At 38.6% G+C, this 20,114-nt stretch overlaps 2 protein-coding genes across 2 annotated transcripts in view; one reads left to right on the top strand and one right to left on the bottom strand.

Annotated features, from left to right (window-relative positions):
* dhx34 (DEAH (Asp-Glu-Ala-His) box polypeptide 34) overlaps positions 1–2,862 on the top strand; it is a 55,234-nt gene extending 52,372 nt beyond the window's left edge. The window contains exons 15-16 of the mRNA XM_053623307.1: positions 426–567; positions 782–2,862. Of these exons, the coding sequence (XP_053479282.1) occupies positions 426–567; positions 782–909 (270 nt within the window). The 3' untranslated portion in view covers positions 910–2,862. The remainder of the gene's footprint in view (positions 1–425; positions 568–781) is intronic.
* A 332-nt stretch (positions 2,863–3,194) lies between these two features.
* The window catches only part of spred3 (sprouty related EVH1 domain containing 3), a 17,816-nt gene continuing 896 nt past the window's right edge, over positions 3,195–20,114 (bottom strand). The window contains exons 2-5 of the mRNA XM_053623325.1: positions 19,979–20,114; positions 19,752–19,813; positions 6,931–7,095; positions 3,195–4,686 (exon numbers count right to left, since the gene is read on the bottom strand). The exon at positions 19,979–20,114 is cut by the window's right edge and continues 33 nt beyond it. Of these exons, the coding sequence (XP_053479300.1) occupies positions 3,703–4,686; positions 6,931–7,095; positions 19,752–19,813; positions 19,979–20,114 (1,347 nt within the window). The 3' untranslated portion in view covers positions 3,195–3,702. The remainder of the gene's footprint in view (positions 4,687–6,930; positions 7,096–19,751; positions 19,814–19,978) is intronic.

The following is a 20,114-nucleotide window of genomic DNA, read 5'->3' as shown; positions in this document are numbered from 1 at the left end:
TGCTAGTGAGTGCTCTGGAAAGACATCATCGTGATCTGCCATAACAATAAACAATTCAAACTTTACAAACTACCTAGTGACCTAAAATAACAAAACATATTAAAGTATCAAACGAGATTTTCTTTATTAAATACACCACTAACAAGTATGGTTTTAATGGTTGTAAAACAACAGTATTTATTTAAGTTTACAGTATATATGTTTTCGCCACTCCTATCAATTTGGTACATACTTTGGAAGTAGTGTACACTGGATTGGCTGTGCACTGGATTTACAATACACCATGTGTAGTAATCTAGTGACCTAGGGAATTAATTCAGACACACTACTGGTGACTGACCTGTAAATGAACTTTGGTGACCAACACATTCTTTATCCTAGTTTGAGTCTAGGTCTCTTTGTTTGCATGTATGTGTACTATAAAGGACTCCAAAGACTTGTACAGTGAGTGTTTACGGACATTTTGGACGTGCCCTCACTGTGACTTGCACATGCCCTTCACTGCACTGGAGCAAATGCAGCATGAGGCCACCTGTAGGCCACTAGAGGAACAGCAGACTGAGGAGGGTAAGACAGGCTGATGCATGATTGAGACTAAACAGATATAGAAGTACATTAAATCTACATTGTGTTAATTGTTATATTTCATGTTAAACATATAATGTTTCTTGTGTAAGATTTGGATTGCCAGGGGTAGTTGTGAAGACTGGGTTTGTACGACACAGGAACTTGCAGTTTTATGCCTGACTTTAATCTGAGTTCTTTTAATCTTATTCCACAGAGCCTGACACAGTAAAATCTGGATCACTGTCTAATCTGACTAGACTCTACCACTGTAATATCTGTAATAAAGACCTAACCCTAACCTCCACCGAGATACTTAAACACAAGCGTCAACACCAGTCCTGAGTTCTTCCTGCCCCGCTGCACAGAACTAACTCTATCATATGGAGTTATACTATATATTGTTTTCTTTTTTAAGAAGAAAGCTGTGAAAGATTCTTGTAAAAAATAGGTGTATGTGTGCAAAAATAGGTGTGTGTCTTTTGAAAGGCATAATCCTATCCATTTCATTTTTAGACTATAAATAAAATGCTCTGGAAATGTTTTACTGCATGTGCTTTCCCAAGCAATACTGAATGTCGTTTCTGTATCCATTTCCGTTATATATGACACTTGAAACTACAGAATGTTTTTTCCAGCAGGTGGTGCTAGTGAGTAATTTAAGCTGAGCTTCACCTTTCAAAACATGCACATGCAAATCTCTCATCATTGAAAAGGTGCTCACATCACCCTGAAAGACCCAAACCCAGTTGGAATTTCACTTAGAGATTATGACCATCTGCCTGAAGATACAAGACATGGATTGTATGATTCAAGTATCCTATGTTTCTTTAAAATATAGAACGAGGGTTTAATTAAGGATACAAACCCACAATATGTAACACATCAAAGCAGCACATTGGCACAGAGTCAGAGAAGTCAGACAACACAGGAATAAAAACCTGTCTCCAAAAATAATCAGAATAAATATCTCATTAAATAAATAAACAATTTTTTTCTCATTAATAATTTTTCAAACTAGTCAATACATATTAAAATATGCACATTGGCTGAAATAAATGACCCAAAAAAGTAAGTACTTGTGTTCATAGTTACATTAAAACTATGTTATTGATCAATCAAATCAAAAGGCACATTTATCAAGATGAATGGATGGGTCTTTGAAGGGCAAACTCAACTAGGAGAGCTCAAGGACTAGTAACCAGTGAGACTAGTGATGGTCTACTACTTGGATAGGGAAAAGTGTTAGGAGGGTGGCATGTGATTTGTGTCATTGTTTTCCTGTAATCTATTACACTTTAAGAACTTTATTTAACTATAAAGTGCTTCCAATCAGGAGTTAATTTGTAATTTTACTGATTCAGTAAGTTGGTACTGTTTTATGATTGTTTCCAGTGTCATATCAAAATACATACACAGCATACATTGCATTGCACTGATTTTTCTGTCACTGAAACAGTTCCTTGAAATCTGTAGGTTTTGTTTTTTTTGGTTAAGTTCCTCAGCAGAAGAGGTGTAAAAAAAACAAACAAACAAAAGTTTGGGGGAGCAGGGGTTAAAATAGCAGCTGGTAGACAAATATTTTAAAGCCATCTCCCATCAGATATACAGTATAAGCTATGAGGTTCAGTCTGTGAGCACAGGCACACAGGCAGTGTTCGATCTGATTTGTCTAAATTCTTTACTGTGAACAGCTTTTTTGCACATTGTATTCAGTTGCAAAAAGACCAAGGTTCATACTAATACATTTGTATTTTCAGTGGTAAAATCTTATATAAAATAACAGACATTTATATTTGAATATAATGTAAGATCATGCTGGAACAATCACTGCAAATGTGTTTTGGTTTAACAGGACTGATATTCAGCTTGAATTATATATGACTAGTTCTCTGAAAAGGTCACTTTGCAATTGATTACAGTGACAATTTAGCAAGATTGTACAGAATGGCGCTAAAAGTGGCCAAACAACTCATAGGATTCTGTATACACCATTAAATTAAACAAATGAGTTTCTTTATATGCAAACAAACTTATTACTCAGCAGACTGAACAGATTAGAGTGTTTGATTCTACATCATAACCCTTCAACTTTTTCAATAATATTTGTTGTCTTAGACAGGCCTTTATTTTCCCTGACCCCAGTTATCCTCATCAACAGAGTCCTAATAAAAATATAATTTTTCATTATATTATTAATTATATTGAGTTTGTAATCTGTAACATCAAAGCCAATGTTGATATCTGTAATGTTGTTGTTTATTTTTATAATTTTTTGCATTTTCAAAATAGGTTTTGGTTTTTGGCCATAAAATACAATACCACTTTTTTTTTTTTTTTTTTTTTTTTTGCAATTTTAGTGATCCTACCTATAAGCACCCTTCCACCTTTTGTAACATCAAATCAAATTTCATCCTGATCAGTGTTCTCTTACTTGGCCTTTTTGAAAACTGCTCCAAAGACACACTGACCATTTTGTAATTTTGTCTGCTCTCTCTCTCTCTCTCTCTCTCTCTCTCATATATATATATATATATATATATATATATATATATATATATATATATATATATATATATATATATATATATATATATATATATATATTTCTCTCTAACCTTTCTGGAACATTGAGGCAAAGCTCTGTAAAAAGGGACATGTTAATAAATTATGTATAAAACAAAAACCTCTTATTTTCAAGGAAAGTAAGATATACATTTTGTAATTTTGCCTTGTACAGTTTTCCTAAAAAATAAAATTAAAAAAGACAAAAAATAAACCTAGCATAGCTTTACATGTTGGTGTTTTCAGCATGCTCCTTTTGTGAGCCTTAACAACAGTCAGTTGGAGCTGAGAGAAGCTGGCGGTGGGAGCCATCTTCCTGCATATTTGTGTCTCTCTGAAGAGCACAATGCAAAGCTGCCAGTGCATTGTGTGTTGGCACCACCATTAAGGGTCCTGGTAGAGTACAAACGGAATGCAGCAGAGGATTGTGGGGGGAAAGGGACTTTTTAATGATCGCTATGGAGCAAGCTCTCTTAAACTATTTTTTAAATGGAAAAAATTTGGTGTTCTCCCTTCCCTCTCCTTCCATCACAACAACCTCTCCCTGGCCTCAGAACCTCCCAAAGCCAGGTCTCACCGCACAGCCTTGTGCTTTCCCCCGCAGCAACCGCATCTTTCCCCACAGCGCAGGCATGCTCTCAGCGGCAGGTAGCAGCACATGCATGGCACAAAGAGTGACAGTGCCAGCAGTGCCATCCAGCCGGCACAGCAAAGTGGGTGTGGCCTACGGCCCAGCGAGTCTTCACACGAACATGGCTCCCAGAACTCGCCTTCAGAGTCTGACATGCAGTGGTAGAGTAGGCTCTCGGCACACCATACACATGTCCACTGGCGTAGGCAGTGTAAAGCTGGATCCGGAGCATCCCGGCAGCGGCCACGTCCATTCTCCGAGGCACTAAACACTGAGCGACAATACACACAGCGTGACGAGCAGGAGGATGAGCCTTGTGGACATGGGCTGTCATCATCGGGTGAAATGGCATCTCCACCCCCACTGGTTCCACTGCCCCCTCTTTTGCGAGTCCGAGAGCGGGGTGTGGCAAGTGAAGTATGGATGCAGCATGGCGAGGGTGAGCTTTTGCCCGTCTCCTGTGGGGAGCCGCTTGCAGGAGATGCTCCAGAGATGGCATTAGGCATACAGGTGGGTGAGGAGGAGTGGCGCCGAGAGCCTTTGGTGTCCAACATAACCGTGACCTCACAGCCTGGTGTGCCCACACCTGCCAGTTCTTTCTCAAAGTGCACCACACAAAGCTCTGACTTGTCTGGCCCACCTCCTACCATGACACCTCCTGTCAGACCCCCAACTTTGGTCCGTGTGGTCCCAGCACGTCGGTAGTCCTCATAACCCCGCGAGCCCCATAAATCCTTGCATGGATCGATACTGCGTAGGTCACCTTCCTCCAGCAAGGACATGGTAGGGGAGAGTGGGGACAAGGGTGGGGAGGCTGGGGGTGCCAGAGGGGAGGTTGGGGGAGCAGGAGGTGGGGGAGGAGGGGCTGGAGGGTTCAACACAGCTGATACTTGAGAAAGCTGGTGCTGGCAAGGCCGCCTATGGACCTGGAGAAAAGCAAGTAATGGTAGGAGGAAATTGAGAACCATAAATGAGGACAGAAATATCCCTTCATGTGAAGTTGCCTGGGACTTTACCACAATTTTTGCTACCAATTAAACAATAGGGAATATTGTTAACATAGAAAGCCAGTTCTTAGTTCATATTTATATATTATTTTATATTAGAGTGGTGCTTGAAAGTTTATGAACCCTTTAGAATTTTCTGTATTTATGCATAAATATGAGATTTTCCTAAAACATCAGATTTTCACACAAGTCCTAAAGATAGACAAGGAGAACCCAATTAAACAAATGAGACAAAAATATTATACTTGGTCATTTATTTATTGAGGAAAATGATCCAATATTACATATTTGTGAGTGGCAAAAGTATGTGAACCTTTGCTTTCAGTATCTGGTGTGACCCCCTTGTGCAGCAATAACTGCAACTAAACATTTCAGTACTATACATCGGCTTGGAGGACTTTTAGCCCATTCCTCAGTACAGAACAGCTTCAACTCTGTGATGTTTCCTCACATGCACTGCTTGCTTCAGGTTGTTCCACAGCATTTCTGTTGAATTAAGGTCAGGATATTGCAAATATTCCAAAATATTAACTTTATTCTTCTTTAACCATCCTTTGGTAGAATGACTTGTGTGCTTAGGGTCGTTGTCTTGCTCCATGACCCACTTTCTCTTGAGATTCAGTTCATGAACAGATATTCTGATATTTTCCTTTAGAATTCGCTGGTATAATTCAGAATTCATTGTTCCATCAATGATGGCAATCCATCCTGGCCCAGATGCATCAAAACAGGCCTAAACCATGATACTACCACCACCGCTATGTTTCACAGATAAGGTTCTTATGGTGGAATGCAGTGTTGTGCTTTCTCCAAATATAACGCTTCTCATTTAAACCAAAAAGTTCCTTTTTGGACTCGTCCATCCACAGAATTTCCAATAGCCTTCTAGCTTGTCCACATGATCTTTAACAAATGCAGACAGGCAGCAATGTTCTTTTTGTAGAGCAGTGCCTTTCTCCTTGCAACCCTTCCATACACACCATTGTTCAGTGTTCTCCTGATGGTGGACTCATGAACATTATCATTAGCCAATGTGAGCAAGGCCTTTAGTTGCTTAGAAGTTACCCTGGGTTCCTTTGTGACCTTGTGGACTATTACACATCTCACTCTTGAAGTGATCTTTCTTGGGCCGTCAGTCCTGGGGAGGGTAACAATGGTCTTGAATTTCCTCCATGTGTATAAAATCTGTCTGTCTATGGATTGGTGTCTGTCTGTGGAACTCTTTAGAGATGTTTTTTTTTAACCTTTTCTAACCTGATGAGCATCAACAACTCTTTTTCTGAGGTCCCCGGAAATCTTTATTTGAGCCATGATACACTTCCACAAGCATGTGTTGTGAAGATCAGACTTTGATAGATCCCCGTTCTTTCAATAAAACAGGGAGCTTACTCACACCTGAATGTCATCCCATTGATTGATAACACCTGACTCTTTCACCTTCAAATTAACTGCTAATCCTAGATGTTCACATACTTTTGCCACTCACAGATATGTAATATTTGATCATTTTCCTCAATCCATAAATGACCAAGTATAATATTTTTGTCTCATTTGTTTAATCAAGTTCCCATTGTCTACTTTTAGGACTTGTGTGAAAATCTGATGTTTTAGGTCATATAGTGCATTCGGAAAGTATTCACAGCGCTTCACTTTTCCCACATTTTGTTATGTTATAGCCTTATTCCAAAATGGATTAAATTCTTAAATCCAATCAAGTTGTTGAAACATCTCAAGGATGATCAGTGGAAACTGGATGCACCTGAGCTCAATTTTGAGTGTCATGGCAAAGGCTGTGAATACTTATGTGCTTTTTTTGTTTTTTATTTTTAATAAATTTGCAAAGATTTCAAACAAACTTCTTTCATGTTGTCATTATGGGGTATTGTTTGTAGAATTTTGAGGAAAATAATTCATTTAATCCATATTGGAATAAGGCTGTAACATAACAAAATTTGGGAAACGTGAAGTGCTGTGAATACTTTCCGAATGCACTGTATTGATGCAGAAATATAGAAAATTTGTTCACAAACGTTCAAGCACCACTGTATATAATGATTTTGCCCATAACAGTAACTGGTCTATCTGCAATATTATCTGTATCTGTCACTTATCTCACATATTTACTCTAACTACTGTAATAGATATGTAAAATAAATAAAATACCTGAGCAGGGGTCTGAGTAGTGATGGCATGCCCTTCCCCATACCCAAACTCCTCTGCTGTAGAATGGACAAAGCAAGTGGCGGAGGACTCGCTAGTCACTATGGTGATGGGCTTGGGCAACATCTCCTTTCTGCTGTTCGAGGACGACTCACTGCCTGTGTGAGACTGACACAAACTGCAAGTTATCATACATGCAGGACCTGCTAGTGCAGGGGTGTCCAAAGTCTGGCCCACAGACAAATGCTAATTGGCCTTCAGCTTTTCTCTCAGAATGTATGATAGGTGGCCAACTGGCCAACATTTGCAAATTTTCCTTTCACCTGACAGTGGCAGCAAACTGTTATAGCAGTTAGCTCAATTGCACGAGAATTTTTTTCCTGTGAGTACACCTGCAAATTAATTTACTAGAATGCTATTTTGTCATAGCTACAGACAAAAAGCACAAAGTTAACACTGAGAAAGCAGTTAAATAAATTGCAGGAGATTTTTTTTTCTCTGACTACACCTGCAAGTTAATTTACTTGAATGATATTTAGCCATAGCTACAGACCAAAAGTACTAATTTAACGCTGAGAAGGAGCAATTTCAAAAGAGCTGTAAACTAATACTTTTTTATCGAGAGCCATAGTAAATACAAGCCTCATAAATCAAGAGACTGTTACAGTAATTAAGGAATTTAATATCATGAGACATTAAACAAATCATGGCTAATGCAAAAAAAACATTCAACGGATGAGAGGACAGAGATACTGAAGTAGATAGAAGCTTTCCTGGCAGAAGCAACTTTTTAGCTGAATAAACAGGGTGCAGAACATTACTAGAGCTAATAAGTGGGGATGATTCCAATAGCTAAGCATGGAAAACCATTTGTGAATTCTTGAAAGAGTATTTTCAAGAACTAAAAAGATCATTGCGTGTCACAAAAACAGCTGTCAGGTTATACGCTGCTGCAGTTGTTTAATTAAAATTAAACTCACTATATTGGAGCTGTCAAATAATATTTTGGTGACTGGCTCTCTGGTATTTTAATGTAATGTAATCTAATCTTTAAAAAAAAAAAAAGTTTGGACATCCCATGCTAGGCATCATCCCAAATAGCCTTTATTGTTTTTACCTAGACATATGGTGGTTCTGCAGCTTAAGATTTTTACACTTCAGAGCTGTAAATAAATAAATAAATAAAAATTACTTTCTATGAACATTAAGCTATTGTTCATTGGCACCTGAATGGTGAATTTGGATACAGTCAATTAGACAAAAAAAAATTATAAGCCAAAATGAATGTGCAATTTTCATCAGTTATTTTTATCCAGTTCTTCTAATATACACTATAAATGTCTAAATGTATATACAGACAAAATGTATGTGGACACCTGACTATTGAATATCCTATTCCAAAACCATGGGTATTAATATTGAGTTGTTCCCTCTTTGCTACTATAACAGCCTCCACTCTTTTGAGAAGGATTTCCACTAGATATTGGACCAGGAGTATTTGTGCCCATTCAGCCAAAAGAGCATAAGAGGTTGGTCACTGATGTTCAGCAGGAAGGCCCGGCATGAACTTGGTGTTCCAATTCATCCCAAAGGTGTTTATTGGAGTTGAGGTTAGGGCTCTATGCAGGCCACTCAAGATCTTCTACACCAACCTTGGTAAACCATGACTTTATGCACCTTACTTTGGGCCCTTAGATTCAGTGAAAGGAAATCATAATCTTAAAGCATACAAAGACATTCTAGACAATTGTGTGTTTCCAAGTTTGGTAAAGGGTTTGGGGAAGACCCTCATATCTGTGTTAGTGTCAGGTGGCTATCTAGGGTATTTACACAATGCTAACCAAGTAATGAGCAAAGGATTGTTGCAAGATAAATTGGCACTAAAATCTACAAGCTGTCATAATTTTTTTATACATTTGCAAAGTAAACATGCACTTTAACACAGGAGGTTTGAGATACTGCATGGTGATTACACAACTGCATGGGTGACTGTTCATGACAGTTCTGCTAGAAAAAATATTACTTATATAAAGGTTCCACTTGTTGGTATTTATTACTGATCTAGAAGTGGCAATCAAAATTGAAAAAATATTTTGTAAATTATTTTTTCAGATAATAGCTTCCTAGATTGTGAACCAGTTCCAGTTCAGAATCTTAATCCACACAATCCATGTTGTGTACACTGTGTGTGTGTGTGTGTGTGTGTGTGTGTGTGTGTGTGTGTGTGTGTGTGTGTGTGTATATATATATATATATATATATATATATATATATATATATATATATATATATATATATATATATATATATTAATTACACACACTCACTCACTGTCCACTTTATTAGGAACACATGTACACCTGCTCATTCATGTAGTTATCTAATCAGCCAATCTTGTGGCAGCACACAATAATTTCTGCATACAATTATTCCCTCATGTATGTGTGACCTTCTGGTTTTCCCTTTTAGTTATACTGTCATAGCTAGTCTTGCCAGAGTCCCTGCTTGTACTCAGCATACAGTGTACATTGTCCTTAACCATTACATGATTATGAGCATACCTAATAATCTCTCTCTCTCCTCTCTCTCTCTCTCTCTCTCTCTCTCTCTCTCTTGGTCAAGCTAAACATGCTACTTCTCAGATACCAGTTATCCTGGCCCCTTCTGCTCTGCAGACGTGCCTGATCCATCCTGATGCCCTACTTCTGGTTAGAGTTCTCATCACTTGGAAACCTCTCGCTGCTGCTGTGGATGGCCCCATATGGACAGCCTTAAATATACATGAGATTACTGTGGATGGTACCACTTGAAAACCATGAACATGGTTTAGGACTGCTATAGCCATGAACAGTTTTGCACTCTACATCAGTTAACAGTTGATAACTTCACACACAAAAAAAATAGATTTCATGTTAAAACTATAATGAATTTCCTGCTTATACAATGGCACTCTTTTTTTAACTATATAGCACACAGTCATAGAAAGGAATTATTTAGAATTGCACTTTACTGTGTCCTTTTGAGTCTGGTTCCTCTCAAGGTTTCTTCCTCATACCATCTCAGGGAGTTTTTTCTTGCTACCTTGGCTTGATCATTATGAAATTTATTAATTAAAAATGTATGTCCAGAATTTATATATTTTTGTAAAGCTGCTTTTTAACAAAAAGCACTATACAAATAAAAAATTAAGCATGCAGATACAGGTCAAGCTTCAGGTAATGTTCACATCAAACATCAGAATGTGGGGAAAATGGTGTTTCTGTGACTTTGACCATGGCATGGTTGTTGGTACCATGTGTTTCACTATTTCATAAACTGGTGATCTCCTGGGAATTTCTAGGGCATCAGGCGATGTGTGGGAGCCGTAAAAAATATTAATACATGCGAATCATAGAATTTAATACACAATAAAAAAAATATTGGGAAAAAATTAGCAAAAAGAACACGAAATAATCGGAATTAAAAACAAAATTGTGTTTTCCTTGGTTAACTTACTTGCTCTCTGCTATATTTTTGCTCATAATTTCATTTTCTTTTAATTCACGCTTCTGTTTTCTTTTCCCTCATTTCCAAGCTCTTCGCTTATGATTACAAAAATTACGATCATAATCAAAACAGTGTACATTGGTCCACTGGTTCTAAACCTACAGCTCTTCTCTAGTCTATCAATAAGCTGGGAGTAGATGATATCAGGGACACGTGATTCTGCTTTTTACTGTTTGAATGAGAGTTGCCAAGTCCGCTTATAATACGCGACTTATGGCTTCATTTGTTTTTGAAGTCGCTTGAAAAAATTCACGGGTCGCGGATTACGGGGTTTTTTGGGGGGGGCTTCTTTTAAAAAATGTGGTTGCTTGTTAGGAAAACCTGACAAGCGACTTCGTTGTTTAGATTTATCTGTCATTGTTTTCCCCAGTGCACTGATTGACACAATCTGCTCAAGGCCTCACAATAATATCACAGCTATAGTGTAATTTTCTCTCCCACAAATCCGCAGGTGGACCTATCCCATCCCCTCCTCCCCCTCGTTGGAGAAAGATCACTTTGTAATTCCAAGCGATGATGGTTAGTATAGTAGACGTAGATAGTTATATGTAGGCTAGGCCTATGTTTCCACAAACAATGCCGCCAACAAAGTAGTCCAAGTATGGCAAAAACGGGCCATAGCTAGGGTGTTCAAAATATTGATGTGGGCCCCCACCGCCCTCCACCCATATAATACCGTATGGGCATGGAGGCCCACTTCTACTGTGCCATGTTACCTAATAGGGGTTTCTTACAATGTAACAAAATGTTTTAAATGTTTATGTAAACATTACATCAAAACAATTGCATTAAGCCATTAATAACTTCTTATGAACCATTGTTTAAAGTCCTTAAGCAATTATTCAAGATAAACTAATCAAACAAAAACAAAAGACAATAAATTAATAAAATAAAACACATTTTAAAAGTACCAGCAATATAATACAAAGTCTTTCCAGTTAGTCTGTTGTCTAACAGCTGAAGTAAACATTCAGAAATTGAAAAGAATGCAGTCAAATGTAAAAGAATTTATAGTCCTGCTATGTACAAGCCAAGACTCTCTATCGCACTCTCTCTCTCTCTCTCTCTCTCTCTCACACACACACACACACACACACACACAAACACACTTTTTCATGATTTTAAAATGTGTTGACCTGAACAAAACATGCATTTTCCTAAGAAGATCAAATGTAAAATAAAACCATTGAAATTGTCATAATTTTTTATGAAGATAATATGCTACTGCATAATATATTATTAAATAAAGCTAATAAATGTATCCATCCAAGAGAAGTGAGTTGTATTCGCGTTTTCTTGACAGTATTGTTATCTTAAAACATATCACATCAGCAGCCGGCAGGTCTGTAATCCTTGTGACACGCATATCCATTTTTTCCGTGTGTTATAGAAACCAACTCTACTGTATTTACATAAAAGCATAAAAAGACGGGGACTTTGACCGTGTGATAGTTCAGTCAGTTCAGTCAGTAATAAGAAAATTATGTGACAGTACCGGCAGGGGGCGTGTGGGTGGCAGCTCCTACAGGTGTCCTATTCCCACTAAAGTAAATCGGGCAGCCTAATGATCAGGGCACGGCATCCCATCACATTGTCATCCCTACAGTGCACTAACCTGTCTTTTAAAGAAGGTCTTGATAGACTGGGATCCAGCAGTTCTCCTGGCCTCCGTCTTCCTTCTTTTCATTACATTTCTGGTACCCACATTTATGTTTTTTCCCCGACATTTTCAATCACTCATTCTCGAGTTCTTCAATTTTACTTCTAACTTCAACTGTTCTCAGAGCAGCCTCAACGCTGATTGGTGATGTTCACTAGTTGAGATGGGACTTCCATTTTATTGGGTCCCTCTGCTGTTCGTCACTGACTGAACTGAAATAATTAATAACCATCCGATTAAACCATTTTTAGGGAGGGGAGAGAAGATATTTGGAAAACGTCTTTCATGAAATTGCATGTTTTTTGCGGTTTTCATTTAACTCTCAGGCATACAAGCTGAAGCTGTAATATATATATATATATATATATATATATATATATATATATATTATTCATAAAGTGTGGACCTTTTTAACGTAACTACTGGGTTTAGTGGGGCCCCATGGGCAGTGGGGGCCCCTATAATTGTCACCACTTTTAACCCCACTAGCGACAGCCCTGGGCAAAAAGTTTAACAAAGACCTGGAAAAGGATAAACAACTTAAAGTTTATGGTGCAGGGGTGGACAGGGATGATTATGGGATGATTACCTTTTATAATGTAAAAATAATTTGTTTTTAATTTTATATATATATATATATATATATATATATATATATATATATATATATATATATATATATATATATATATACACACACACACATATATACAGTATCTCACAAAAGTGAGTACACCCCTCACATTTTTAACCCTTAACCCTCTTGGGCATGGAGTTCACCAGAGCTTCACAGGTTGACACTGGAGTCCTCTTCCACTCCTCCATGATGACATCACGGAGCTGGTGGATATTAGAGGCCTTGTGCTCTTCCACATTCCGTTTGAGGATGCCCCACAGATGCTCATTAGGGTTTAGGTCTGGAGACATGCTTGGCCAGTCCATCACCTTCAACCTAGGCTTCTTTAGCAAGGCAGTGGTCATTATCATGCTGGAATACTGCCCTGCGGCTCAGTCTACGAAGGAAGGGGATCATGCTCTGCTTCAGTATGTCACAGTACATGTTGGCATTCATGGTTCCCTCAATGAACTGTATCTCCCCAGTGCCGGCAGCACTCATGCAGCCCCAGACCATGACACTCCCACCACCATGCTTGACTGTAGGCAAGACACACTTGTCTTTGTACTCCTCACCTCATTGCCGCCACACACGCTTGACACAATCTGAACCAAATAAGTTTATCTTGGTCTCATCAGCCTAAAGGACATGGTTCCAGTAATCCATGTCGTTAGTCTGCTTATCTTCAGAAAACTGTATGCGGGCTTTCTTGTGCATCATCTTTAGAAGAGGCTTCCTTCTGGGACGACAGCCATGCAGACCAATTTGATGCAGTGTGCGGCGTATGGTCTGAGCACTGACAGGCTGAGCCCCCACCCCTTAAACCTCTGCAGCAATGCTGGCAGCACTCATACGTCAATTTCCCAAAGACAACCTCTGGATATGATGCTGAGCACGTGCACTCAACTACTTTGGTCGACCATGGCGAGGCCTGTTGTGAGTGGAACCTGTCCTGTTAAACCGCTGTATGGCCTTGGCCACTGTGCTGCAGCTCAGTGTCAGGGTCTTGGCAATCTTCTTATAGCCTAGGCCATCTTTATGTAGAGCAACAATTCTTTTTTTCAGATCCTCAGAGAGTTCTTTGCCATGAGGTGTCATGTTGAACTTCCAGTGACCAGTATGAGGGAGTGTGAGAGCGATGACACCAAATTTAACACACCTGTTCCCCATTCACACCTGAGACCTTGTAACACTAACAAGTCACATGACACCAGGGAGGGAAAATGGATAATTGGGCTCAATTTGGACATTTTCACTTAGGGGTGTACTCACTTTTGTTGCCAGCGGTTTAGACATTAATGGCTGTGTGTTGAGTTATTTTGAGGGGACAGCAAATTTACACTGTTATACCAGCTGTACACTCACTACTTTACATTATAGCAAAGTGTCATTTCTTCAGTGTTGTCATATGAAAAGATATAATCAAATATTTACAAAAATGTGTGGGGTCTACTCACTTTTGTGAGATACTGTGTGTATATATATATATATTATATATCATAATGTATTAATTATTACAATTGTTATTATTACAGGTTATAACAAAATACAAATACTCATATACTTATAGTAGTTATGGTTATAATGTAAATTCCTTTTCCATCTCTCCAATCATATTCTGCTCACAGGTGATTAGTCGCCGTTTGACAATTTTTTGTTAAAAAAATTTAGTTTTTGCTGTTCAAAATCCACGTGGTTTCAGTTTAATATGTTGCTGAGGCCGTAATAAGCTATTATTATATTGGGCTTGTTTTTGAAGCTGCTGTTGCTTATTGTCTCGTGAGAGTTGGCAACACTGGTTCCCATGTGTCATGAGCAGGTGAACGTGGACAATCTCATACAGCCACGTGTAATTGATATAGCCTAAATTTATCTTGGAAATTTAATTGATATGTTTGTTTCTGCTTATGCTTGCCTATTGTAAATACTGAATACCAGCTCTACTGAAAGACTGAGGTGCTCGAATTAGCCATAATTGTAGTCTCATGTCAAACCTCTCCTGTTAGCTAACGTACGCACGGTTTAGTAAGCGATTGACATTTTCAGTATTTTATAAACATATAAAATCATTAAGCGTATCAATTAAATCTCCAAGATAAATTTGTATTGATTATCTGTGGCTGTGCGGGATTGTCCATGTTCACCTGCTCATGACACATTCGAACTCTACACCGCCTTCGTATGCTATCAGAATTACTTCTCACTTCTGAAGTGGCAATGACCAGTATGTTGTTATCACATGCTTTGTTGTCAGAAAGAACATAAAGCACGGTTGATGCCAGCTTCACTCATACATATATATATATATATATATATATATATATATATATATATATATATATATATATATATATAATATTTAACTATTTTTTTTTTTTTTACTTTTATTTTGACACCATAACACATATTACACAGTTAGCTAGCATGCTGAAGCTAAGGAAATTTTGGTCAAGTACAAGCTATTTTCATGGTGTAAAAATGTACAACATATATTGCATGGTTGCTGATATACCCATGAAACTATTTTTGTAATGAGGGCAAAGTAAACTGAAGCATGAATGAAAATAAAATAAAATTATGAGTAGAAAATAGCAGAGAGAGCAAGCACCAAGGAAAACACAATATTGTTTTTAATTCAGATTATTTTGTTTTCTTTTTGTTTGTTTGGTTGGTTGTTTTTTTTTTTTTACGACTACAATACTTAAATTAACGCCATAAATTTCTCAAACAACAGTCTCTAGAGTTTACACAGAATGAAAAACAAAAAAAATCCTGTAAGTGGAGGGTCTGCAGGCTGAAACACCTTGTTGATGAGAGAGATCAGAGGAGAATGACCAGACTGGTCTGAGCTGACAGGAAGTCTATAGTAACTCAAATAAGCACTCTTTACAACTGTAGTGAGCAGAAAAGCATCTCAGAAAGCACAACACATCAGACCTTGTGGTGGATGGGCTAACTTCTTGGCTGATAGGAGTGGAGCCTAACGTGGTCTCCATCCCCCTCAATGTTCGATGTTATACAAGGTTAACAGTTGTAAAGAGTGATCATATGAGTTATGATATCCTTCCTGGCAACTCAAACCAATCTGGCTATTTTTCTCTGACCTCTCTTCTCAGCAAGGTGTTTCCACCCACAAGGCATTTCCATGCTCACTCGATATTTTTTGTTTTTCGCACCATTCTGTGTAAACTCTAGAGATTGTTGTGTGTAAAAATCCCAGGTGATCGGCATTTTCTGACATACTCAAACCAGCCCATCTGGTACCGACATCCGTGCCACGGTTAAGGTCACAGATAACACACTTTTTTTTCATACTGATGTTTGATTACCAGAAGCTCTTGACATGTATCTGCATGATTTTTGCACTGGACTGCTGCCACATGATTGGATGATTAGATAACTGCATGAATATATAGGTGTTCCTAATAAAGTGGATGGTCAGTGTATATTTATAAACTACATAGCCAAAAGTGGACACCTGACCATCACACCCATATGAGAGTCTTGCCCAAGCTGTTGCCACAAAGTTGGAAGCACACAATTGCCTAGAAAACATGTCCCAGCATTACAATACCCCTTGCGCAAAGCGAGGTCAGAGAAGGTGAAGACATAGTTTACCAATAAAAGAACTTGAGTGATCTGCACAGGATCCTGACCTCAACCCTTCTGAACATCTTGGGATGACTTGGAATGCTGGCTGCACACCAGGCCTTCTTGCCCAACATTAGTGCTCAGCCTCACTAATTGTGGCTAAATGGGCACAAATACTCACAACCACGTTCTGAAATATAGTGAAATGCCTTCCCAGAAGAGTGGAAACAGTTATAACAGCAAAGATGGCACCAGCTATATACAGTCCCCTATGAAATTACTGGAATGGCAAGGCCAATTCTTTAGTTTTTGGTGTACACTGAAGACATTTAGGTTTAAAATCAAAAGATGAATAGGACAAGATAGATCAGAATTTCAGCTTTCATTTCCTGATATTTACATCTAGATGTTTTAAACAAATTAGAACAAGGTACCTTTGGTGAAAGACCACCTGATTTGTAGGTGAGCAAAAGTATTGGAACTGACATGTCTTAAAATAAATGTTATTGCAAGCAAGGGAAATGCAACCAAATATTAAGTGTTATTTAATTTTTACAATATAATAATATTTTTGCTTACATAAAATTAAAGTGGTCTGCCACAAAATATAACATGTTCTAAGTTGTTTAATCTAGATGCAAATATAAGGAAATGAAAGCTGAAATTCTGATCTCTAGTCCCATATTCATCTTTAGCTCTCATGTCTTCAGTGCATTGGGGGGGAACTAGCATTGTCATTCGAGTAGTTTTATAGGGGACTTAAAATAACTCAACGCACAGCCATTAATGTCTAAACCGCTGGCAACAAAAGTGAGTACAGCCCTAAGTGAAAATCTCCAAATTGGGCCCAATTTTCCCTCCCCGGTGTAATGTGACTTGTTAGTGTTACAAGGTCTCAGGTGTGGATGGGGAGCAGGTGTGTTAAATTTGGTGTCATCGCTCTCACACTCCCTCATACTGGTCACTGGGAGTTCAACATGGCACCTCATGGCAAAGAACTCTCTGAGGATCTGAAAAAAAGAATTGTTGCTCTACATAAAGATGGCCTAGGCTATAAGAAGTTTGCCAAGACCCTGACACTGAGCTGCAGCACGGTGACCAAGACCATACAGCGATTTAACAGGACAGGTTCCACTCAGAACAGGCCTCGCCATGGTCGACCAAAGAAGTTGGGTCCACGTGCTCAGCGTCATATCCAGAGGTTGTCTTTGGGAAATAGACGTATGAATGCTGCCAGAGGTTGCAGAGGTTGAAGTGGTGGGGGGTCAGCCTGTCACTGCTCAGACCATACACCACGCACTGCATTAAATTGGTCTGCATGGCTGTCGTCCCAGAAGGAAGCCTCTTCTAAGGATGATGCACAAGAAAGCCCGCAAACAGTTTGCTGAAGACAAGCAGACTAAGGACATGGATTACCGGAACATGTCCTGTGGTCTGATGAGACCAAGATAAACTTATTTGGTTCAGATTGTGTCAAGCGTGTGTGGCAGTGTACAAAGACAAGTGTGTCTTGCCTACAGTCAAGCCTGGTGGTGGGAGTGTCATGGTCTGGGGCTGCATGAATGTTGCCAGCACTGGGGAGCTACAGTTCATTGAGGGAACCATAAATGCCAACATGTACTGTGAGATACTGAAGCAGAGCATGATCCCCTCCTTTCAGAGACTGGGCTACAGGGCAGTATTCCAGCATGATAACGACCCCAAGCACACCTCCAAGACGACCACTGCCTTGAAGGTGATGGACTGGCCAAGCATGTTTCCAGACCTAAACCCTATTGAGCATCTGTTGGGCATCCTCAAATGGAAGGTGGAAGAGCAAAAGTTCTCTAACATCCACCAGCTCCGTGATGTCGTCATGGAGGAGTGGAAGAGGACCCCAGTGGAAACCTGTGAAGCTCTGGTGAACTCCATGCCCAAGAGGGTTAAGGCAGTGCTGGAAAATAATGGTGGCCACACAAAATATTGACACTTTGGGCCCAATTTGGACATTTTCACTTAGGGGTGTACTCACTTTTGTTGCCAGCGGTTTAGACATTAATGGCTGTGTGTTGAGTTATTTTGAGGGGACGGCAAATTTACACTGTTATACCAGCTGTACACTCACTACTTTACATTGTAGCAAAGTGTCATTTCTTTAGTGTTGTCACACGAAAAGATAGAATCAAATATTTACAAAAATGTGAGGGGTCTACTCACTTTTGTGAGATACTGTATATATATAAAAGACATAGATAGATAGATAGATAGATAGATAGATTTGCATAAAATGATAGTTTGATGTACAGTGGATATAAAAATAGGAAATATTTTACACTCCTTTTCATCTTCATTTGGCAATTTTATTCCATTCTTTCTTTAAAATATTCTCCAGATCTATGAAATTCAGGGGTATCCTGTGCACAGCCCTCGAGTCACGACACAGGTTTTCAATTGGATTTAGATCTGGGCTCTGCCTGGGCCATTCCAAAATATTGATCTTTTTCTAAACCATTCCTTTGTTTATTTGGATTTGTGCTTTGGGTGATTTTGGCAGGCTTGGGAAATGGCTTCCATCTAGCTACCCTAACCCCATAACCCAGATATGTGAACATTATAAGAGATTGTTGTCACATGCACGGAGTGGCCAGTACTTGCCAGATATTCTTGCAGCTCCTTTAATGTTGCCATAGTTCTTGGCAGCCTCCCTGATAAGTTTACGTCTTGTCATCTTTTTGGCGGGACGTCCTGTTCTTGGTAATGTCACTGTGGTGTCCCATATTCTCCACTTGATGATGGACTTCACAGTGTTCCATGGTATATCTCTCTTTTTTTATTCTTTTGTACCCCTCTCCTGATCGATACCTTTCGACAAAGAGATCCTGTACATACTTTGTCAAGAAAAACTTACACTAACAGCTTATCTTTATTTGGTGTTAATCAGAATCATTTCATTGATGACAGGTATATGATAATTGCTTTTTAACATGAGTTTGAATGTGATGTGATTTGAGCACAGTCACATGCCTTATTATAAATGGTTGTGCAACTAGTTTGTTGTATGTTTTTCCCCCTAAAACAGTTTTGTTTGCTTTTTACTTGAATTTTGTTGGTTGGTATATCACGTTCAAGGTGGAAAAATATCTGAAATTATTTATCTTGGTTTCATTTTTTAAGATCACATAAGCCTGCTATTTTAATATGGATGTGTAAAATTTTTTTTATATCCACTGCATATCTATTGTAATAAAAATAATGTTTAGTCTTCAGTGTAACTCCCAAAATAAATCATTAATAAGTCACAAATTAAATCACTGAGGTTTATCTGTCTTAGTGTTAGTGGAGTAGGTGAAATACAATGGCTTGTTTTGTCCTGTATTTTAATCATGAATTACTTGATAGCAATAAAAGTCATGAGGTGATAAATAGACTCACTGCTTGACCATCATCTTCTGTGTCTCCTTCTTCTGGTGTGGAGGAAGAAGGAGAGTCAAAGCCTTAAAGTTTATGGGAAAAAAATGAGATTTAGATCTTAGATCTTTCACATGATAAAGAAATTTAATCATAAGATTCCACAAGACAAAAGTAGCTGTCAGCATAACCATAATGGATTTTTGTAAGCCCATCAATATCATTGTTTTATGTCCTAGGTTCTTGCATACCTTTGTCTAACTTGTCAAGGACAATTTGAAGGCCCTTCTCAAAAGAAATGGCATCAGCTGGACTCTGGAAGGTCAGGCCAAACTTCCTCTCCTCCACACGCCAGTGATGGAAGATGGGGTTCACCTTGTTGTAGAT

Source organism: Ictalurus furcatus, chromosome 4 (assembly GCF_023375685.1).
Source record: "Ictalurus furcatus strain D&B chromosome 4, Billie_1.0, whole genome shotgun sequence".
Classification (NCBI taxonomy): Eukaryota; Metazoa; Chordata; class Actinopteri; order Siluriformes; family Ictaluridae; genus Ictalurus; species Ictalurus furcatus.
The sequence above is the reverse complement of the archived record's forward strand: the minus strand, read 5'-3'. Positions and strand labels throughout refer to the sequence as shown.